This window comes from Rhinoraja longicauda, chromosome 9 (assembly GCF_053455715.1).
Source record: "Rhinoraja longicauda isolate Sanriku21f chromosome 9, sRhiLon1.1, whole genome shotgun sequence".
Taxonomy (NCBI): Eukaryota; Metazoa; Chordata; class Chondrichthyes; order Rajiformes; family Arhynchobatidae; genus Rhinoraja; species Rhinoraja longicauda.
Genome location: NC_135961.1, coordinates 57,396,091 through 57,420,424, shown reverse-complemented (window position 1 = coordinate 57,420,424; position 24,334 = coordinate 57,396,091). Strand labels below are relative to the sequence as shown.

At 42.3% G+C, this 24,334-nt stretch overlaps 1 protein-coding gene across 1 annotated transcript; it reads left to right on the top strand.

The window, feature by feature from the left end:
- Positions 1–840: 840 nt before the first annotated feature.
- On the top strand, positions 841–19,827 carry cox7a2b (cytochrome c oxidase subunit 7A2b). Its single transcript, XM_078405578.1, has 4 exons — positions 841–979; positions 6,170–6,259; positions 17,650–17,734; positions 19,607–19,827. Exons 1-4 carry the CDS (start codon positions 950–952, stop codon positions 19,660–19,662), a joined length of 261 nt encoding a protein of 86 aa, XP_078261704.1. The 5' UTR covers positions 841–949; the 3' UTR covers positions 19,663–19,827.
- Positions 19,828–24,334: the final 4,507 nt, after the last annotated feature.

Genomic DNA, 24,334 nt, shown 5'->3' with positions numbered 1-24,334 from the left:
ATATTTAAGAGGGAGTTAGATGTGGCCCTTTTTGCTAAAGGGATCAGGGGGTATGGAGAGAAGGCAGGTACAGGCTACTGAGCTGAATGATCAGCCATGATCATATTGAATGGCGGTGCAGGCTCGAAGGGCCGAATGGCCTACTCCTGCACCTATTTTCTATGTTTCTATGTTTCACCCATCCTAGTTCTCCGACCAGTCAGACTGTCCCCCCGATTAAATGTTATCTCTGCTTCGTTGTCATCTTGGAGCTTACAATGATCTATTCCATATTTTCCTTCGTCCCCTTTGATGTCTTGTTTTCATACCTTACAATTCCTCATCCCTGTGTCTCCCTCTCCCCCGACTCTCAGTCTGAAGAAGGGTCTCGACCCAAAATGTCACTTATTCCTTTTCTCCAGAGATGCTGCCTGACCCGCTGAGTTACTCCGGCACTCTGTGACGATCAATATGGAAAACGTTTTGGGAAGGGGGATGGAGCCTGGAGATTTGGTACGTGGAGCATGTAGTGGGAGAGGAGAGGTGAGGGTGAGGCCTTGCTCCCAACTAGCATCAACAAAGTCAACACTATTCTCCCACAGTGCGGGCAGAGGTAGATAGATTATTGATTAGTATGGGTGTCAGGGGTTAGGGGGAGAAGGCAGGAGAATGGGGTTGGGTGAGAGAGATAGGTCAGCCATGATTGAATGGCGGATTGGACTTGATGGGCTGAATGGCCTCATTCTGCGCCTGTCACTGATGACCTTATGAACCCCACGCCAACAGGGGGCGGCAGGCGCGATGGCGTCATGCAGCGTGATGACATCATTCTGCCTGCTGCCGCACACCACGTGATCGGCGATCCGTCTGGTCTGGACCACGTGACTGCATCCGCTTCGCTTCCGCCGCCTCTTCCTGCTGGCGCGGTGGATTGTGGTTCTCGGTGTGTCCTTGGGGGAGTCGCGGAGACATGAGTGGCCTGGCGACGCGCGGCCTGCGGGTGAGGAGAGGGAGGGAGGGAGGGGTGGCGAGGGAGGAGTGCGGAGTGGTGAGGGAGGAGTGGTGGTGAGGCGGGGGTAGTGGAGAGAGAGTGGTGGAGAGGGGGTAGTGGAGGTGAGGGGAGTAGTGATGAGGGGGGAGTGGTGGAGAGGGGGGAGTGGTGGAGAGGGGGGAGTGGTGGAGAGGGGGGAGTGGTGGAGAGGGGGGAGTGGTGGAGAGGAGGGAGTGGTGGTGAGGGAGTAGTGGTGGTGAGGGGGTGGTAGTGGAGAGGGGGGAGTGGTGGAGAGGGGGGAGTGGTGGAGAGGAGGGAGTGGTGGTGAGGGAGTAGTGGTGGTGAGGGGGTGGTAGTGGAGAGGGGGGAGTGGTGGAGAGGGGGGAGTGGTGGAGAGGGGGGAGTGGTGGTGAGGGAGTAGTGAGGGGGTAGTGGAGAGGGGGTAGTGGAGAGGGAATAGCGGAGAGGGAGTAGTGGAGAGGGGGTAGTGGTCGGGGAGGAGTGGTGGTGAGGGGGTAGTGGACGGGGAGGAGTGGTGGTGAGGGGGTAGTGGTGGTGAGGGAGAGGGACTAGGTAGTGAGGGAGTGTTGGTGAAGGAGTGGTGGTGAGGGGGTAGTGGTGGTGAGGGTGAGTGGGTAGTGGTGGTGAGGGGGGAGTGGTGGTGAGGGGGGAGTGGTGGTGAGGGAGTGGTGGTGAAGGGGTGGTGGAGAGGGGGTAGTGGAGAGGGGGTAGTGGTGAAGGAGGAGTGGTGAGGTGGAGGGGAAGGGGAGAGGGACAGGGCAGGAGAGAAGGGGTGGTGGGGCCACCCCTGATGGAGGAGGAGAAGCAACAGCAGCAGTAACCGGGAGAGAAATTCGGGACCCCAGCAAATAGTGGGGCGACCGGAAGCGGTGGGGACGAGGGTGCGTTAGGGGAAGAGAGGGGTGGCTGGGGGAAAGAGAGAGAGTGGGGATGTTGGGGGAGATGGGGTGTTGTGGGGGAAGAAGGGGTGTCTGGTGGCAGAGAGTGGGGAGTTGGCAGAGAGGAGTGGGGTGGGTGGAAGAGAGATGGGGGTGTTAGGGAGAGAGGGACAGGGTTTTGGAGGGAGAAGGTTGTGAGTGGGGAGTGGGCTTGGGGAGAGAAACACAGGGGGGTTTGGGGGGAGTGAGGGGTGTTGGGAGGAGAGATGGAGAGAGAGGAGGGCTTGGTGTGGTGGGGGGTGAGGATTCCAGTGTTGGGTTCTTGGGGGGGACTTGCAGAGACCGAAAAAGAGCAATACCTATGGTTGAGCTGTAACTGAGGAAAAATATGTCAATGAAAATTACAAGGAGCTGGAGTAACTCAGCTGGTCAGACAGCTTCTGTGGAGGAAATGGACTGACTGTCACATTTCTTTAGTCAGAGGATGGTGAATCTGGAATTCGTTGCCACAGGTGGTGGTGAAGGTCAACCCCTTGGATATTTTATGAACAGGAATTGATAGGTTCTTAATTAGTAAGGGTGTCAAAGGTGATGGGGAGAAGGCAGGAGAATGGGGTTGAGAGGGAAGAAGGAAAAGGGTTTCAAATGTTCTGGCTGGAAGTAAGCTGTTTTCATGTATTTTGTTTGCAATATTTAGGACGCACATGAACAGAGGCTGAAATATTTTTTAAAAGATACATGTTCTGGTCAAGTGAGACCTCGTAGATACGAAATGTATTTTACAGTGTTGGAGAGGCCTGGCCTTTTGTTTAAAAATCTATTGAGTCGTGATCAAGGTGTAACATTTCCGGTGGATAGAATTGTGAAGAGCACAGTAAACCAAAAATAGCTTCTGGATTTCTATGTTTTAATCATGATGTGTGGGATCTATAAGTAAACTAATCTAAACTAAAGTTGTCAGCTTCCAGTCTAATTTAGTTTAGTTTAGAGATACAGCGTGGAAACAGGCCCTTTGGCCCACTGAGTCCATGCCGACCAACAATCCCTGTACACTAGCACTATCCTATACACTAGGGTCAATTTACAATTATACCAAAGCAAATTAACCTACAAACCTGTATGTCTTTGTAATGTGGGAGGAAACCGAAGGACCCGGGGAGAACCCACGTTGTCATTGGCTGAGTGTACAAATTCCATACAGACAGCACCCATAGTTAGGATCGAACCCGGGTCTCAGGCACTGTAAGAAATATAGAAAATAGGTGCAGGAGGAGGCCCTTCGAGCCAGCACTGCCATTCATTGTGATCATGGCTGATCATCCGCAATCAGTAACCTGTGCCCAACTTCTCCCCATATCCCTTAAGTTCACTAGCCCACAGTGCTCTATCTAACTCTCTAAGGAAGCAACTCTGCCGCTGCACCACCGTGCTGCCCAATTCTGACATTAAGTCCTGCCATCACCATGTCTGCAAAAAAACCAGTTCTCCAGCTGTGGCCCAGCTTTTGGTTTATTAATGTTCAGCATTACTTCATGATTATTGTTCTTGTTGACCCATTGCAAGAAAGATATGGAGGCTTGGAGAGGGTCCAGAAGAGATTTACTCGAATGATGCCTAGATTAGATGGTACCAGCAATAAGGATAGATTTGGGTTGTTTTCTTTGAAATGTTGGAGGTTGAGGGGAGATCTGGTAGAAATATAAAATTATGAAAGGCATTGATAGGGTAGACAGTCAGTACCCTTTTCCCAGTGTTGAAATGTCAAAAGACTAAGGTGAAAGGTGAAAGGTGCAACTTTTAAAAGAGATGGGCGGGCTAAGTTTTTTTTTGCACCAAGAGTGATGGGTGCCTTGGATGATGGTGGAGGCAGATACAAGAGTGATGTTTAGATGGGCTTTTAAATAGACACAGATCTGCAGGGAATGGAGAGAGATAGATCACCTACACGTAGAGGAGATTAGTTTAACTTAGCATCATGTTTGGCATGGACATTGTGGGCTGAAGGGCCTGTTCCTGTGATGTGGTGTTCTATGTTATTTATTAACTTCCAGCTCCTCCATGTACATTTAAAAAACTTTCTCCATTTCCCATGCTGATGGGAACAATTGTGGTATGGTTTAACCAACACCAGTGCAATTCCCTGTTTCTAAACTTTTAAATGCTGTCAATAAAAAATGGCAAATGAAATTCCTCATATGTTGCAAAACATACTTGACTAATAAAGTATGATTATGACAATAGACAATAGGTGCAGGAGTAGGCTATTCGGCCCTTCGAGCCAGCACCACCATTCAATGTGATCATGGCTGATCATTCTCAATCAGTACCCTGTTCCTGCCTTCTCCCCATACCCCCTGACTCCGCTATCCTTAAGAGCTCTATCTAGCTCTCTCTTGAATGCATTCAGAGAATTGGCCTCCACTGCCTTCTGAGGCAGTGAATTCCACAGATTTACAACTCTCTGACTGAAAAAGTTCCTCCTCATCTCCATTCTAAATAGCCTACCCCTTATTCTTAAACTGTGGCCCCTGGTTCTGGACTCCCCCAACATTGGGAACATGTTTCCTGCCTCTAATGTGTCCAACCCCTTAATAATCTTATATGTTTCGATAAGATATCCTCTCATTCTTCTAAATTCCAGTGTATACAAGCCTAGCCGCTCCAGTCTTTCAACATACGACAGTCCCGCCATTCCGAGAATTAACGTAGTAAACCTATGCTGCACGCCCTCAATAGCAAGAATTTTAATGCACTTAATATTTAATACAGTGTAAGAAAATAACTGCAGATGCTGGTACAAATCGAAGGTATTTATTCACAAAATGCTGGAGTAACTCAGCAGGTCAGGCAGCATCTCAGGACAGAAGGAATGGGTGAAGAATATCCCTCCTCAAATTTGGAGACCAAAACTGCACACAGTACTCCAGGTGCGGTCTCACTAGGGCCCTATACAACTGCAGAAGGACCTCTTTGCTCCTATACTCAACTCTTCTTGTTATGAAGGCCAACATTCCATTGGCTTTCTTCACTGCCTGTGCCTGCTGTACCTGCATGCTTCCTTTCAGTGACTGATGCACTAGGTCACCAAGATCTCGTTGTACGTCACCCTTTTCCTAACTTGACACCATTCAGATAATAATCTGCCTTCTTATTCTTACCACCAGAGTGGATAACCTCACACTTATCCACATTAAACTGCATCTGCCATGCATCTGCCCACTCACACAACCTGTCCAAGTCACCCTGCAACCTCATAGCATCTTCCTCACAGTTCACACTACCACCCAGCTTTGTGTCATCTGTAAGTTTGCTAATGGTACTTTTAATCCCTTCATCCAAGTCATTAATGTATATTGTAAATAGCTACGGTTCCAGCACCGAGCCTTGCGGTACCCCACTAGTCACTGCCTGCCATTCTGAAAGGGACCCATTTATCCCCACTCTTTGCTTTCTGTCTGTCAACCAATTTTCTATCCATGTCAGTACCCTACCTCCAATACCATGTGCTCTAATTTTGCCCACTAATCTCCTATGTGGAACCTTGTTGAAGGCTTTCTGAAAGTCGAGGTACACCAGATAATAATCTGCCTTCTTATTCGTACCACCAGAGCGGATAACCTCACACTTATCCACATTAAGCTGCATAAAAAGCCAAAATGCTATTTGCCTTCCCAACCAGCTGGTAGAGCTGTTGCCTCACCCTGACTTCGGGTGTTGTCAGTGTGTAGTTTGCACGTTTTCCCTGCGATTGCGTGGATTTCCTCCAAGTTCTCCGGTTTCCTCCCACATCCCTAAAACGTGTGGGTTTGAAGGTTAATTGGTCTCTGCAAATTGCTCCTAGCATGCAGGGAATGGGTACATAAGTGGGATAACACAAAACTAGTGTGAGCAGGTGATCGATGGTCGGCGCGGACACGGTAGGCCGAAGGGCCTGTTTCCATGCTGTAACTTTCAACTCAAAAGCTATCATGCAGCTGTTGGCTAACCTTTGTGATCCATGATCAATAGCAATTTCCATTCAGATTATCGTCTGCCTTTGCGTTCCTCTTAACGAAGTGTATGACCTCGCACTTTCCCCAAATTAAACTCCCTTTGCCAAGTTTTCACCCACTGACTCAAACTATCTATATCCAGTTGCAGAATCCAAATATCATTGTTGCTTGCCCACTTCCTATCTTTGTATCATTGATGAACCTGCACATCTTACATTCCAGAGTCATAAATATTGACCAAAAAGAGGGTTCTGGAGTCATCCTTGGCTCTTCATATCTGAACATTTCCATTTGCTGTTTCCCGTCAGGCCTTCCAGCAGCTTTCACAGCGAACATTCAGCACTGCGGCCCGTAGAGGGGTGGCGAACAGGATAGCCGAGAAGCAGAAGATCTTCCAGGTAAGTGATGTGCACGTGCAGTAAGTTGGGGCTATTTGGGGAAGGTGAACCCTGCTTATAGGTTTCGCTCTTGTTGTATTGCTAATAACTTGCGTCATAGGTTTTCAAAGCTTCTGGGCACATTGTAGAAGATGGTGTGGGGGGTGATCACGAGGATTAATGCACCATTGTGCAAATGAACCAGCAAGCATTTAACATTTGAATTATTATTTGAATACTCTTTGTAGGAATAGAAGCTGATTTCTGCTGCTCTTACCGTGCATAGGAATTGAAGATTGGAAGGTCCTTTTGCTTTTGGCCATCCTGGTAGTTTACATGATGCAATGCAAAATTATACCGATTAGCTAGTAGAGATTGATAACTCTTTTTTTTTTTTTAATTTTTATTTTCTTTGGAAGTAAGCACATTACATTTTAATGGTTCCTTTTTACAGGTGCCAAGAATTATTAAAACATTATTTGTACAACTTCCTTTTTTAAAAAGAAATGAGAAAGAAAGAAGTAGTGAAGAGTAAAGAATAAATTAGTGAGTATAGAGTGAAAGAAAAAAAAAAAAAAAAAAAGAAAAAAAAAAAAAAAAAAAAAAAAAAAAAAAAAAAAAAAAAAGAAATGTGCGAAAGTAAAGCAGAAAGGAGATTCTTAATCAATTTTCAATCAAACCCAGAATTTTTAATTTTATGCTGATATTACACCGCATGATTCCACAAGGTCAATAAATGGAGACCAACTCGATAAGAATTGGTCTTTTTTTTCTATTAGGAGGAGTCTCATTTCTTCCAAATGTGCTGTTTCCAACATATTACCAATCCACATTTTAAGTGTTGGTGGAGTAGACTTTTTCCACAATTTAAGTATGAGTTTTTTCGCTATTATTAAACCATAATTCAAAAATGAGATTTGGGATATATTTAATTTATTTAATTTATTTACATCTCCAAAGATAATCATTTCCATGCTAGGTTCCATTTTTGTCTTAAATAAACTAGTAAATACATCAAATATATCACCCCAAAAACTTTGAAGTTTTATGCACGAAACGAAAGCGTGTGTAAGATTGGCATTTTGTGAAAGACATTTATCACAAATGGGTGAGATATTTGAATAAAATTTATTCAACCTAACTTTTGAGTAATATAGTCTGTGTAATATTTTAAATTGGATTAAATTATGTCTAGAGTTAATCGAACATTTATGTATGTATATCAAATACCTCTCCCATGTTTCTTTAGAAATTTTTATCAGTAATTCTTTTTCCCAGTCTTCTCTAATTGCCTCTGTGGAAGGCAATTCTCTATTAAGAATACTGTTATATAGATATGATATTAATTTTTGTGAGTCCGCCTTAATATTCATTGCTTCTTCCAGTGGGTCTATCGTTATATTCTGTGATCTTGGTATATATTTTTTTATAAAGTCACATATCTGTAAATATTTAAAGTATTGGTTATTATTGAGATTAAATTTTGATTTTAATTGTTGAAATGATAATAAATTTCCCGTTTCATACATGTCACCCAACTTTTTAATTCCCTGTCTTTCCCATTGTCTATATGTTTTATCCATAATAGCTGGTTTAAATACCGGGTTATTCACTATTGGTGTTAATGAAGATAAGTTTCTTAATTTTAAATTTAATTTTATTTGTTTCCAAATTCGAATTATATTGTGTATAATTGGATTCTTCTTATATAATATATTATTCAATTTTATCGGGGAGAAGAGGATCGCTCCTAAATCATAAGGCAGACAATCCTCTTTTTCCATTCTTATCCATTCCATCTGTTGAGAAGGACACTCCAACCAATAAATAATATTCTTAATATGCACTGCCCAATAATAATATAAAAAATTAGGCAGTGCAAATCCCCCTACATCTTTAGGTTTACACAAATGATTTCTTTTAATTCTATGTGCTTTGTAGTCCCATATAAAATTAGTAATATTTGACTCTAATTTTTTAAAAAAATATTTTGGTATATATATTGGTATGGATTGAAATAAATATAATATTTGTGGTAGCACTATCATTTTGATAGCATTTATTCTGCCAATTAATGATAGTGGGAGCGTTTTCCAAAATATAATCAAAGCGTTCAATTTATTTAACAGAGGACTAAAATTAGCGTTAAATAATGATTTATATCTTCTGGTAACTTGAATACCTAAATACTTAAATTTTTCCGTTGCAATTTTAAATGGAAATTTTAATAGATGATTCGCTTTCTGAGGATGTAATGACATAATTTCACTTTTATTCCAATTTATTCTATATCCAGAAAAGGAGCCAAATTCCTCTATTACATTTAATACGTTCGGGATACTCGTTTTTGAATTTGTAATATATAAAAGTATATCATCCGCGTATAATGAAATTTTATTATTAGAGTCCTTAGTATTGTATCCATGAATATTCGGATGAGTTCTTATCCTTTCCGCCAGTGGCTCTATCATAAGGGCAAATAGCAGGGGTGATAAAACACATCCCTGCCTATTGCCCCGTGATAATTGGAATTTTTGAGACAACGTATTATTAGTTAATATTCTTGCTGTTGGTTTATCGTATAATAATTTTACCCATCTAATAAAATTATCTCCTATATTAAATTTTTGGAGTACTATGTATAAATACTGCCACTCTACCTGATCAAATGCTTTTTCTGCGTCCAAAGATATAACTGCTAAGTCTTCCTTTTCCCCTTTATGTGAATACATTATATTATAAAGTCGTCTCAAATTATTAAATGATTGTCTTTTGGGTATAAACCCCGTTTGGTCCTGATTTATCAATTTATTAATATATTTGCTCAATCTTCTTGCTAAAATCTTTGCTAAAATTTTTTGGTCTGTATTTAACAGTGCTATAGCTCTATACGAGCCCGGATCTTCTAAATCTTTATCTTTTTTTGGTATAAGCATAATTGTGGATTCTGCTAAAGTTTCTGGTAATTTCTTATCGGTAAAAGCGTACCTGTATAATTTAAGTAATCGTGGGGCCATTAACTCCTGAAATCTTTTATAAAATTCATTATTAAAACCATCAGGCCCTGGAGTCTTCCCATTTTTCAATTCTTTTATTGTTTCTCTTATTTCTTCACTTGTAATCTGGGTTCCTAATTCCTCTTGTTCTAAGATATCCAATTTTGGCAAGTTACACTTATCTAAAAAATTTATAATTTTATTGTCTTCAATGTTAGTTTTAGATGTATATAAATTTTGATAAAATTGAGCAAACCTTTTGTTAATGTCCTTAGGTAAAGTTAATAGTTCCCCGTTCTCTGATTTGATTTTACTAATTGTTTTTTCCTTTTCTTGTTTCTTCAATTGTCGTGCTAGAAGTTTATGTGGTTTATCCCCAAATTCAAATTGTACTTGTTTTGTGATCTGAAATAATCTTATTACTCTTGCCGATAATATTCGATTAAGTTTAAATTTCAGTAATGTTATCTTATTATGTTTATCTATTGTTGGGTCTTTTGCGTTTCCTAATTCTAATAATTTAATTTCCTTTTCTAACGTCCCTTGTTCTGTCCTGTTTTTTTTATTTAGAAAACTTTGATACGAAATTATAACTCCACGAATGAAAGCCTTAAAAGATTCCCATAATAAAGATGGTGAAATCCCTGGTGTCTCATTTATTTCAAAAAAAAATTTCATTTGTTGTTTTAAATACTCATAACCTTGTGGGTCGTTAGCTATTTGTGTGTTAAATCTCCAAAAAAAATTTGTACCTGGCATTCCCTCAAGTTTTAAAGTAAAAGTCAGCGGGGAGTGATCAGAAATAATACTATTGTGGTATTTAGAATTAATCGTATATGGTATTAGTTTTGAGTCCACTAAAAAATAATCAATTCTTGAATAGGTTTTGTGTACTGATGAGTAAAACGAATATTCCCTTCCAGTTGGGTTAGCTATTCTCCATACATCTATTATATTAGTATTTTTTATATAAGTATTTAAGAATTCGCTAGACTTGGATTTAGCACTACCCTTCCTAAATTTTGTTGATTTGTCTAAATATGAATCTATAACACAGTTAAAATCCCCCCCTAATATTATATTTTGAAAATTATACTCATCTATTTGATCCATAATTTTCTTAAAAAATTGGGGATTATCAAAGTTTGGAGCGTAAATATTTATCAAAGTGAGTGGCGTGGAATAAATTTCTCCCGCCACTATCGTGTATCTTCCTTCTTTATCAGATATTGTATTCTTTAATATAAACGGTATACCTTTCCGAATAATAATAGCCGTACCTCTAGCTTTAGCAGTAAATGACGAATGATACATTTGGCCTATCCAATTTGCTCTAAATCTCATCTGTGTTTGTAGTTTCGTATGCGTTTCTTGCAGGAACGCTATATCCACCTTCAAAGATTTTAAATGGGCCATAATTTTGCCCCTTTTAATTGGATCATTCGCACCCCTAATATTCCAACTACAAAATGTGACTCCTCCATTCTCTTTATTGTCCTGCATTATAAATAAGTTTTAGTAATTTTATTTCCTGTGGTGTAATTAGGTACCTCAGCCTTTTGTGTATGTGGGTATCATCCCACACTTCTGACATTATTTTACCTCTCCTCCGTATATTGAACCTCCATAAGAAGAAGAAAAAGATGTGTTGAAAAATAGTGATGAAAACAAGAAAAATAATTAAATAAGCCACATAAAAGTAAATGCTACAACCAAAAAAAAAAAAACACGTGATTTTAAGGTATCAAAAAGGTGATACCCTAAATACAAGAAGCCATCTATGATGGCTAAAAATTGATAGACCTCCGTAGATGGAATTATACATTGAGTTCAGCCACCTGAATACTATAGAATTTATAACTACAAGCCGTTTCCTCTGACTATATCTTAATCTTTCTTAATATATCTAAGGGACTCCTTAATCCTTAATATTTCAAGTGTTCTCATTTCTACCCCAATTTTAAACCTTCTGTGTTACTTGCTCGGTATCCCCGAGTCCTACAATTCAAAAACCTGAGAACACCTGCCCTGTCTCTGTCCAAATATACAGTATTCATCAATACCTTGATTACCAGCCTGTTTCAAGGGTTACGTTTCTTATCTTAAATACAACCATCTTCCAGCCCAAACCTCTGGAACGTTTCCAGATCATTAGCGCCTCTTTCTTCCCACAAGTTTATGGTGTTCTAATATTCTTATACCCCTTTTCATTAATTATAATGTGTTAGCGTACAACCTAAATTATATTTCAATTCTTTTCAACCAACTTAACCTTATATATCTATTAATAATAATCATCTCTATATACCCCTTATCCCCTAAATCCATTGGGTTAATAACTTGGTTCCTCTTATTAGTGTAACATTACTATATTAGCGTAACCCTTGATTAGTGATCTTAAGTTTATATAATTAATTAATTCTTTACATTACATATATACTGTATTACAAACCATTTTTTAAGTCCATAATGTCCTTTGATTTTCTTTCCAATCTGATCGTATTGTTTCAAAATGTTTTTTCAGTTATTTCTCTTCTCCTTATCTGTTCAAGGTTGAAACCAGGGCCTGTCCATTGCATACACATTCCTGACAGATAAGCCTGTCTGGTTAATGTCTAGAGCAGTTCCATCGTCTTAATTACCGCACGGATTCCCAATAGACATTTATTCATCCGCTTTTACTTCTGTTTTTTCTATTTTCTTTACAATTTCTTGTGCGTAATTAAATGCCAAATCCGGGTCCGTGAAGGCGCGTTGAATAGAGTTATAATAAATTTTCATTTTCGCGGGAAACACAACTCCATATCTCACCTCCGATTTACCTTGCAGAATGCTGCTTGCTCTTCTAAAATTATTTCTTTTTTCCAGTATTTCGCGTGGGTAGTCTCTGTAGAATCTGACAATTTCTCCATCAATTGTAAGCCTCTCCCCATGTGGTATCATCTTCATAAGTTTATCCAAACTTGAAATGTCCAAAAATTTCACAATAATCTGTCTTGGGGGAGCATTTAATTCTCTTCTGAAGCGACCTACCCGATGTGCGACATCAATCCTCGGATTTTCCTTCAACTTAAAGACATCTTTGAGTATTTTAGTAACGAGCTCAGTCATTAAAATTCCTAGCTCTTGCCCTTCCTTTACTCCTACAATCCTCAAGTTCTGTCTCCTTGATCTAGCTTCGAAGTGTTGAATTTTGTCTGTCAATTTATTCAATTGTTCGCGATTAACCCCTTGTTCTTCTTTCAGTGTCGATATTTCCCGAGACATCTCACGTATTTCCACCTTCATATCTTCTGTCGACTTATCAACTCCTTCCTTCAATTCATCACATTTCTTCTTATAATCATTATCCATTCTCACAAATTCCTGAGTTGTCCTCAGATCCAGATCCGACAGCTGTCGCTCCAAAAATTCAAACTGTTCCTTTGATTCAGCACGTGCAGCCTCTGTTTTCTTGGAGAGGTTAACCTCCATTTTAGATAATTTACTCTCCAGTATCTTGTTCATATTAGTAAGCATTTTGGAGAATTCCTTCGTAAGATCTACGGTAAGATCTTTAGTAAGATTAGCTCTTACCGTTTCTTCCCACTGCTTCATCTCTTTCTCCTTTTCTGTCCTTTTCGTCCCTCCTCCCGTAGCCATTTCAAATACTGCTAGTTGAGAATCAGACTCTTCATCTGAACTTTCAGTTGCTGTTTGGAGGGCTGCCAAATCTTCTTCCAGCCGGAGTCTGATAGTGGATTTCTTAGGTCCCCTTTGATGTTTTAACTTTTTCATCTAAAAGATCCTTTTAAAGCTCAAATTTCTCGACATTATTTGCTGATATTACTCCCACGACACCAACCTGCCGCCGGTGGATGTTTTTAAATCGGTCCCGACTTTAGAAACAGCTTTTTACACGATTTTTAGCAGGAGCTGAGTTCAATGCTGCACCTTCACCACTGCATGGTGCCACCGGAAGTCGAGATTGATAACTCTTAACGGGTGGTAATGTAAATCCCAGTGATGGAAAGTGTCGGCTCTGAGTTTCATGGATTCAGCACTTTATTATGTCATGGGTAAATGAGTCGTACTTTAAAACGGTGAACAGTCAACTTAGACCAGTAACCAAGATGGAGTTCCAGGCACTGGTGTGACATGATCCCCTCTGCTGTACCCACCCAATAGCTTGGATTTCAAAACCAAGCTAAAGGAATGCCCTGCAGATTCGTTTTTCTCACATTACTGTGGCCCACCTTTACTTAAGCTACATTTTGCCAGGGTGAGCTCTGCAATAAAATTTTAATCATTGTATTGTCAGATCAATACTGATCTAGGATATAAAGGGTATAAGAAAATAACTGCAGATGCTGGTACAAATCGATTTATTCACAAAATGCTGGAGTAACTCAGCAGGTCAAGCAGCATCTCGGGAGAGAAGGAATGGGTGACTTTTCGGGTTGAGATCCTTCTTCAGTCTGAAGAAGGGTCTCGACCCGAAACGTCACCCATTCCTTCTCTCCTGAGATGCTGTAAGATATAAAGGGATTGGGTGCTTGCATCAAAAATAGCCATTTTAAACTTCTTGAGAGAGTTCCCAATCTGAGAGTGCAACTTTAAAATTAATTTTGAGGTAATTTACAACATAGTAATAGGAGAAAGTGCTCCCTGTAGCTATTCCACTACAAAAACTAGATACAAGCTGTCGGCTTTTTTGACCATCGTTGCTTTTTGCATATCTTTCATTCATTTGTTCTATGTTCCTTCTATATCTCTTGTTTCGTTTGCCTTTCTCCTGACTCGCGTTTGAAGAAGGGTCTCAACCCATTCCTTCTCTCCAGAGATGCTGCCTGCCTGCTGAGTTACTCCAGCTTTTTGTATCTATCTTCGGTTTAAACCAGCTTCTGCACTTCCTTCCCACAGGTACAAATTGTGTTGGAAGGAACTGCAGATGCTGGTTTAATCCGAAGATAGACACAAGATGCTGGAGTAACTCAGCGGGACAGGCAGACCGTCTCTGGAGAGAAGGAATGGGTGACGTTTCGGGTCGAGTCCTGAAACGTCACCCATTCGTTCTCTCCAGAGATGCTGCCTGCCCCGCTGAGTAATTCCAGCATTTTGTGTCTCTTCTCAAGTTGTGTTGATTGGCAAAGTACTCATTTGCCCAACTTCCATAAGGAGTAATGCAAACTGGAAATTGCTTTGAAGTAAACTTTGTAGTTGTACACTGTGAAAACAGGCCCTTCAGCCCAACATGGCCACGCTGACCAACATGCCCCATCTACACCAATCCCACCTGTGTGCGTTTGGCCCATATTCCTCCAAGCCTATCTTATCCTTGTATTTGCCCAAAGGTTTTTTAAACATTGTGATAGAACCTGCCTCAAAAATTGAAAAATTAATCTGTCATTACTGTACTCGTACTGGGTTATCAGCATTTTTAATAGATTCAATATATTTAACTTGTATAGTTGACCGTAAACATGTACAAACTATTTGCTTTTCCAAAGTGAATTTTAAATTTTTCTTTCCCTTTTTCTTTGTGAAGAAATGAATTTGTTTTTGCGCTTCCAACAAACGTTTTGTCTCTAGAAACACGGTCAGTAGTTAAGGTGTGAGCTTGGTTTGTGATCAAGTTTGGCTTTTTTGGCTGCATGCCCATACATAGTATAGTTGGCTGACTAACCAAAGGCATTGAGGTGCACATCGAAAGTTACTGAGTTTCCTAGTAAGACGGACAAACACTTCCATTCCTCCAGTTAGCTGGACTCTCCAAAGTGTCTGACCAGCAAAGAATCATCCCTTCCTAGTGGAATGTGTGCTTTCCATATAGTTATGTTAAACATTGACCAGCCAATTGTGAAGACACTTCAAAGCATTACTAAAGCATTTTTTTCTTCACTTCAACCTTTTAATGATGCATGTAACTGCATGATCCACTTTTGTTTCAATCTTTCTTTAATCTTTTCTTTCAAACGTGTGGCTTTATTGGGCGTATTGTGTGACAGCTCACTAATCCTAATCCAGAAAGAACACTTCCTTAAGGCACCGCAGATCCCAGAGATGTTGTAGAATGGGCGCATTTAGGCTTCAGAGATACAGCGCAAAAACAGGTCCTTCGACCCACCGAGTCCGTGCTGACCAGCGATCACCCTGTACACTAGCACTGTCCGACACACCAGGGACAACTTTACCTAAGCCAATTAACCTACAAGATGTAAGTCTGCAGCGTGGAAGGAAACCGGAGCACCCGGAGAAAACCCATGTGGTCACAGGGAAAACGTACAAAATCTGTACAGACAGCACCTGTAGTCAGGATCGAACTAGGGTTTCTGGCGCTGTAAGGCAGCGACTCTACTGCTGTGCCACTGTGCCACCCTGATTAGAGTGATAGAATCATACTATATCGAAACAGGCCCTTCAGCCCAACTTGCCCACACCGACCATCATATCCCATCTACACTGGTACCACCTGCCCATGTTTGTCCCATATCGCTCCAAAACTAGCCTATCCATGTACCTATTTAATTGTTCCTTAAACGTTGCGATAGTCCCTGCCTCAACTACCTTGCACTGGCAGCTCGTCATCCCTCTGGATTCCTATTAAATATTTCCCCCATCACCTTAAACCTAATTGCAATGCACTCTACTTGCAGTTACTGCGAGAGGTAGACCGTGCAATATTAGATCTGCCAATGGCTCACGGCAGGCTCAGACAAGGCAATGCGTTGCTAGGACTGTTTGAATGTTGAAATGTGTCCCTTACTGGAAGGAGATGACTTTGGATGGACATGGATGTCGCAGTGGCTCTAAATAGACCCATAGCCCATTTGTTGCCACTTGCTACAGAACAGTGGCTTTTGCTTATGTGGTGGCTTTAATATAGGGAGGCAGTAAGCACTTTTGTAGCATTGTTAGATAGAATTGGCTGGATGTCACACTGGGACAGGTGACTAAAACCGTGGACAACGAGCTGGGTATGAACCTAGAGATCACCACCATTTGTAAAGTCTACTTGAGTTCTGTTCCATTCCAGTGAGAAGTGTTGAATGATCCGGATAATATCCAGGCACGGAGTACGGTGGTTGAAATTATTTCCTATCGTCCCTTTGGCTCTGTATTGGAGCACCAGCTCTATTGCAGCAAAGGTTTGGACATGCCCTAGAATGTACTGTCCTCCCTAGTCCTTCTGTACTGAGGATAAAAGCAAAGGGTTTCCTGCAGGGAACACGAGCTACTCTGAGTGCGGTGTTCATTTAGTAATACAATACAAGCAAGGCTTGGAGCGGTTTGAGCAAGAGTTGGAGAATGTTGCTTAAGTTGGTGTGGTCAAGCAGCTGGCTTCGATGTTGCCCCACAAAGGCATGTCATTTATCATTTATAAACGGATAACTAAGGTATTGCATCATACCTCTGCTTGGAGGGAGTTTGCACGATGAATTTTTAAGCATTTCTGTAAGATAACCATAAGGAATGCAAAATGGTTGATATCCTAATCTACAACATGTAGCCAGAATAACTTGGCAGAATCCTGAAATTAATTTTTCCAAGTTCCAACTTCACAAACATTGCCTCCTTCATCAACCTATTTCATGTTCTCGTTGGAGTTTAGAAGGATGAGGGGGGACCTCATTGAAATTTACCAAATAGTGGAAGGCCTAGATAGTGTGAATGTGGAGAGGATGTTTCCGTTTGTGACTATGACCAAAGGCCATAACCTCAATAAAATAACTTACTTTTAGAAAGGAGACGAGGATGAATTTCTTCAGTCAGAGGCTGGTGAATCTGTGGAATTCATTGCCACAGATGGCTGTGAGGCCAAGTCAATTGATATTTTTACGGTGAAGATTGACAGATTTTTGATTAGTAAGGGGTTAAGAGGGAAACATAGATAAGCCATGACAGAATGGCGGAGTAGACTTGATGGGCCGAATGGCCTCATTCTGCTCCTGTCACTTATGAACTTATGTGAGTTATCCTGCCACGCCTCCGACAATACTTGTCAAGCTTGGACTCTTCCTTCACTCCCTTCACTCACCTTGCTATGCCAAGATGTGAGTGATCTATTAGAATCATAGAGGAAATTAGCCTTTTGATCCAAGTTGTTCATGTCAACCAAGTTGGCATTCTAGGCTAGTCCCATTTGGTCCATATCCCTCTAAACCTTTCCTATCATATATCTGTCCAACTGTCCTTTGAAAGTCCTAATTTTATTTCTTCTATAGCTTCCTCTGACAGCTCACAAAGCCTTAAGGTCTCCAGCTTGTCGTTGACTTTCCAAAGAGTCTGGTCATTGTGCACAGTACATTTGTAGTCAATAAGAAGGGAATCTGAGTCGATATCTCAATTCTATGAAAGCCAGCACCAGTTCTGGGTGATTGGGTTTTCCTCGTGACACTGGCACTTGGAGTTTGATTCCTACTTTTGTTGTTGCAGGCAGACAATGGGTTGCCCATTCACTTGAAAGGAGGGGTTTCAGATGCCATTCTCTACAGGCTGACCATGGCACTCACGGTTGGAGGTAAGGCTCGTGTACTTATTGTTCTCTGGATGCCCTGCAGGTAGAATCACCCAGCAACGCAACGGCGATAAAGATCTTCATGTGAACAGGAATGGGGGGTGGGGGTGGGTGTTTGGCTGTGAAACCTCACATTTGCATCCTTGTCTGGCACTCAGTGGCTAGATAGCTTTTTCTGTCTGGCTCCAAGAATGAACAAAAGAACGATACTGTTCCAATGTTATCTCTGGCCCTCTGGGGCCCCGTGGTGTCCAGTAACTTGGGGCTGTGATTATGTCGAACATATAACAGTTCAGCGCAGGAACAGGTCTCTTGGCCCATAATGTTTGTGTCGAACATGATGTTAGAGAAAACTAATCTCTTCTGTCTTCACATGATCCATGTCCCCCTGTTCCTCGCATATTCATGTACCGAGCTAAAACACTATTATATCTGCTCCCACTATCATCCCTGGCAGTGTGTTCCAGACACTTGGGACTTTCCGTGGAGAAATAATACCAGCCCCACATATCTCCTTTAAACTTTTACCCTCTGACCATAAAACCATGCACTCTTTAAGTGTGCATGGCATACTAATTTGACATTTTTAACCTTGGGGAAAGAATTCTGACTGTCTACCCAATCTATGACTGTCATGATTTTGTAAAGCACTGTTGGGTCTCCCTGTAGCATCAATGCTTCAGAGAAACCAGGACAAGTTTGTCCAAACATTCCTTAAAGGTAATCGCATCTACTCCAGGCTGCATCCTGGTAAAACACTTCAGCACCCTCTCCAAAGCCTCCTCGTCTGTCCTGTAATGGGCGAGCAGAACTGTGCGTAACACTCAAGGCAGCCTAACCAAAGGCAAGGCTGCAAAGCTGCTACATGATTTCCCGATTCTTATCCTCAATGCCAACATTATCATCAAACCCTCTGACAAGGGAGGTGCCGTGGTAGTCTGGCGAGCTGACCGCTTCTGGCCTGGGGCCAGGCGCCAAACCTCGGGCACCTCCTCCTACTTACCCCTGGACCATGGCCCCACAGATGAGCACCAGGCCATTATCTCTGATGTTATCACTTCCAACCATCTACCCTCCACAGCCTCCAACCTCATCGTTCCCCAGCCCCGCAAGGCCCGATTTTACCTTCTCCCCAAAATCCATAAGCAGAACTGCCCTGGCAGACCCTTTGCTTCTGCCCGCTCCTGCCCCACTGAAATCATTTCCGCATTCCTCAATTCCATCCTAATCCCCAGTTTGAAGAAGTGGTCCTGACCCAAAACATCACCCATACTATTTCTCCAGAGACGCTGCATGACCCGCTGAGTTACTCTGGCACTTTGTGTCTATCTTTCCTATTCCCAGGAGCAGGACGACTCAGGAGTAATGATCTGGTGGGAAGGAGGAAAAGTGGTTGGGGGATTCTTATCTTAAAAACACGGCAGCAGACTGTATACAGTAAAGATAGACACATAATGCTGGAGTAACTCAGTGGGTCAGGCAGCATATCTGGAGAAAAGGAATAGGCGATGCTTTGGGTCGAGACCCTTCTGCAAACTTGAGAGTCTGGGGAGAGGGCAACTAGAGATATGAAAAGGTACAAAGAACAAATGAATTAAAGATATTAAAAAGGACAAATGGAAGCCAGCAACGATGATCCGGGAAAGGTGGAGCCCACAATGGTCCATTGTTGGCTGCGGAGAAGGTGATAACGAGTGGATACAAACAGTGAAACTAAGGTGGACAACAGGGAAACTAGTAGGAAGACTCGGGTGGGGGAGGGATGGAGAGAGGGAATGCAAGGGTTACTTGCATACGGTAAACTGACTGATGAACGACTGTTCTATGTCTGATGGCAAAGGCTGAAACTAATTATTTTTTATCCACTTATTTCAGGTACATTTTATACTCTGTACAAACTCGTCGACATTGCCTTGCCTCATAAGAAGTAGCGTTTGTTGGCAACCATGTCTGTGACTGTTTTATTACACAACCCTGTCTTAATTAAACGGTAACTCTTCAGGGATCTTATCTTGTGATTGACTCCTCATGGTTCGTAGGAACAGCAACCTATTTGTCAAAGTTCATGTAACGAAGAAATAAAGTGATTAATCTCGCTTGTTGTTTGTCACAATTTCATTTAAACTTTTAAAACCTCTAGAGTGCACCAAGGTTTCAGAACACCTTCAGATTCAGGGACTGTTTCTTCCCAGCTGTTATTGGGCAACTGAATCATTCTACCACAACCAGAGAGCAGTCCTGAACTACTGTCTACCTCTGGTGACCAATGAGTAAGAATTTCATTGTTCTATCTGGGACATATGACAATAAAACTCTCTTGACTCTTGGACTGTCTTTGGTCGGATCTTACTGGCTTTACCTTCACTAAATGTTATTCCCTTATCATGTATCTATACACTGTAAGTGGCTTGATTGTAATCATGTATTGTGTATTGTCTTTCTGCTGACTGGATAACACGCAACAAAGGCTTTTCACTGTACGTTGGTGCATGTGACAATGAACTAAACTGAAGATAGACACAAAATACTGGAGTAACTCGGCGGGTCCTGGAGAAAAGGAATAGGTCAGTCTGAAGAAGGGTCTCAAACCGAAACGTCACTTTTTCCTTCTCTCTGGGGATACTGCCTGTCCCGCTGAGTTACTCCAGCACTTTGTGCCTATCTTCGGTGTAAACCAGCCTCTGCAGTTCCTTCCCACATAAAGTTCACAGCAGTATGATTCAATTTACTTTTGGTCTCGAGTCTACGGCACTCGTGGTTGTAAGTTCCACTAATTGAATCACCGTCTAAACGGTTCCTTTTTATTCACTTGTGGGGAAGTGAGTGCTGCTGGCATTATTATGTTTAAACCTGCTGAAGACATGGATGCCAATGGTGGAACGTTGAAGGAATGTTTGTTGGAGAAGCATTGGTTGCGACCTTCCAGCATTTCTGAGATGCTGGAAAAAATTATAGAAGAATATAATATCACAAATGCAAAATGTCTATTCAAGAAAGGGGGGGAGACAAAGCAGGAAGCTAAAGCCAGCACAACACATATGTAAACATAATACTCTGTAATCACCATAATATAACAAAAAGACAACAAAATACAATACATACTGCACAATAAAAGTATGCTATATATATAAACAAACACCGGGTGGTGATGGCAGTCTCGCCAACAGTCTGTCTGTCCTTTTGTCTTTTTTGTTATTTTTAGTGTGTTTTAAAAGTATGTGTTAATATTCTCTGGTTCGTTTTATGTGGGGGGGTGGGAGAGGGGGGTTGGGGGAACTTTCTTCAATCTCTTACCTGGCCGGAGATGCGATTGTTTTCCGGATCGTATCTCCAGTCGCTTTGTGGCTTAACATCATGGAGCTGGCGGCCTTGCTCGAGACTGACTTTGAGCCCCACTGTAGGGCCGTGGACTTACCATCGGAGCCTGCGATCCCTTGCCTGGGATCGAAGCTCCAACCGCGGCCTGCAGTTTTCAACATCGAGGAGCTCGCAGTCTTGGGTAGAGTCCGATGCTGGGAAGCTCCAAGCCGCAGGAGGTTCGATCAGTCCCGACTCGGGAGTCTGATCGCCCGGCGCGGGACGCTGAGATCCCCCCAATGTGGAGGGCTCGACCGTCGGTTGCCGGAGCCAAGATCGCCCCGACAACGGACGGTTCGAATGCCCCGACTGACAGAACAAAGAAGGGAAGTAGATTGAACTTTTTTTGCCTCCCATCACAGTGAGGAATGTGGGGGAGTCACTATGGTGGATGTTCATGTTAAAAAATTATTTGGGTGTCTTGTTGCTCTTTATTGGTATGACTATGGCAAATCAAATTCCTCGTATGTTGCAAAACATACTTGGTTAATAAATTACTATTATGATTATTGTGATTATGATTAATAGTGCAAAAAGACAAAAACACCCCTCCCCACCCCCAAGTCTGTGTAGTTGGGTGCCCATTTGGAGGTTGTAGTGTTTAATAGCCTGACAGTTGTAGGGAGGAAGCTGCTCCTGAATCTGGACATTACAGTTTTCAGGCTCCTAAACCACCTTCCCGATGGCAGGAGTGAAATGAGAGTGTCGTCAGTGAGGTGTGGGTATCCGATGATGCTGGTGGACTTTTTCAGGCAGTGACTCCTGTAAACCCCTTCAGTGGTGGGGAGGCCAGCACCTTTGATGGACTGAGCAGTGTTCACCGCTTTTTGCAACCTTCTATCCTAGGTGTTCAAGTTGCAGAACTAAGGCTGTGATGCAACCAGGTAACATGCTCCCTACTGTAGGCTGCAGAAGTTCAAGAGAGTATTTGTCCATTTAAGGTGATGTTAGATGAATTTCTTCTCTGAGAGATTCGTGAATCTTTGGAATTTCCTGCCTTAGAGGGATATGTAAGCTGCGTTGTTGAATATGTTCATAGCTGAGATAGATAGATCTTTGGTCCATGGGGGGGGGGGGGGGGGGGGGTGGTGACAAGGGGACTGGGAACAGGCAGGAAAGTGGAACTGAGGCCAAAGGTAGCGGTAGAGCTACGGCCTTACAGCGCCAGAGACCCGGTTTCATTCCTGACTACAGGTGCTGTCTGTCTATGCAGAGTATTACGTTCTCCCTGTGACCTGCGTGGGTTTTCTCCAGGATCTTCGGTTTCCTCCCACACTCCAACGACGCACAGGTTTGTAAGTTAATTGGCTAGGTGTAAATGTACAATTGTCCCTAGTGTGTGTAGGATAGTGTTAATGTGCGGGGAAAGTTGGTCGGTGCAGACTCGGTGATTCCACACTGGATCTCTAAACTAAACTAAACAGGTCAATTGAATGGTAAAGCAGTCCCTCAGGCGCCTATTCGTGCTCCTATTTCTTATTTTCATATCATAATTCACAATCACTCAAGTTTGAAGCCGACTACGTTTGTTCCAACCACGGATTATTCTGAGGCCAGGGGCAGTTTCAGAGGCAGATTCTAAAGTTTCATATTGCTCCAGTGCAGGTCCACCTGGATTTTACGGCACCCCTGGTTCCAGAGCCTTTAAGGATTATCCATTTTCCGGAGCAGCAGAGGTCACGGCCAAAGGTCTGTGTAGGCAGTCGGGGAGCTGAGATATCGGCCCCCAAAGTTGACCTTGGAAGTCGACCGTGGCAACAGTCTGTCTGCTCTGACCATGAATTCCCTAAAGAATGACAACATCTCGGATCAACGAGGGTTCCCCTCTTCTATCACAGATTCCCCCCTTAGTCCAAAAATCCGTCTCATCCTTGAATACTTTCAGTGATTTCATCCAAGAACCGAAGCCCTGCTGAAGGGGCCAACTCGTAACCTTGGTCCTCACTTGTCAAAATTATCTCAGTCGCAAATATAATCCTGAATGTTTTTGTCCTGCCTTCTGTAGAGGCCAATGCATTCGGTATTTTTAAAGCAGAAATTGACAAGTTCTTCTTTCGTGTGTCAACTACAACAATCAAAAATGGCAATTGGTGCTTCAGAGTACCGTAGTTGATGCTTTGCTGCAAATTTTGCCAGTTCCGTAGAACTACCCAGGGTGGACGATGCAGCTCCTGCCCCGATAGATTCTTGATTAGTAAGGATGTCAGGTTATGGGGAGAAGGCAGGAGAATGGGGTTGAGAGGGAAAAAAATAGATCTGCTGTGACTGGTAGAGTCGATGGGCCGAGTGGCCTAATTCTGCTCCTATGTCTTATGATAACAGTGAATGCACTGAATAATTCACAGCTGTGAAATTCTTTAAAATGTTGCAACCTGTCATTGTTTCTTAAGGTTTGTGGTAAAAGATGTAATGCTAAGATTAAAAGTCCTGCTAAATTAGCTTTATGTTTTAGCATGATTTCAAGTTGCTGCAGAACAATATTCAGGGAAGTGGAAATTTCACAGGTACAGTATGGTGAAGAAGGGTCTCGACCCGAAACGTCACCCGTTCCTTCTCTCCAGAGATGCTGCCTGTCCCGCTGAGTTACTCCAGCTTTATGTGTATCTTCAGGCATCTGCAGCTCCTTCCTACACAGTTCCTTGTACTGTGTGTACACTTCCTACACAAGTGGAGTTGTGTTGTGGAGCTGCAGCTACACTAGAAAGCCAGGAGATGGCAGTATCTGTGCACGGTTCCTTTTGTGGGACTTGCCTTATGTGTCTGAGAGTCAGTTTTATGTGATTAAACTGAGGGCCTTGATCCATACATCTTCTTTTACTAGGATAGTCAAAAGACCAGGCTGGATGCAGAATGACCCGGTGGGCTGCAAGTGGAAGCTGCTAAGCCCAGCCCCTGCAGTTTTAGTCTCCTGATTTGAGGAAGGACATTTTTGCTATTGAGGGAGTGCTGCGTAGGTTCACCAGGTTAATTCCCGAGATGATGGGACTGACACCCTGCATTTCTTTGTCAAGATAACTTGAATCTTGACAGCCAAAAAACTAGATGCTGAAAATCTTAAAAGAAGGAAACAGAAAGAACCGGGGTAACAGGCCTTTGCTATTGAGGGCGTGCAGCGTAAGTTTACTAGGTTAATTCCCGGAATGGCGGGACTATCATATGTTGAAAGACTGGAGTGACTAGGCTTGTATACACTGGAATTTAGAAGGATGAGAGGAGATCTTATCGAAACGTATAAGATTATTAAGG

Excerpts from the sequence above, each read along its gene's own strand:
- cox7a2b (XM_078405578.1), top strand. The coding sequence starts at position 950 with ATGAGTGGCCTGGCGACGCGCGGCCTGCGG. Across the intron at positions 6,260-17,649 it reads AGAAGCAGAAGATCTTCCAG|GCAGACAATGGGTTGCCCAT; the intron begins GTAAGTGATGTG and ends TTGTTGTTGCAG. Across the intron at positions 17,735-19,606 it reads CATGGCACTCACGGTTGGAG|GTACATTTTATACTCTGTAC; the intron begins GTAAGGCTCGTG and ends CACTTATTTCAG.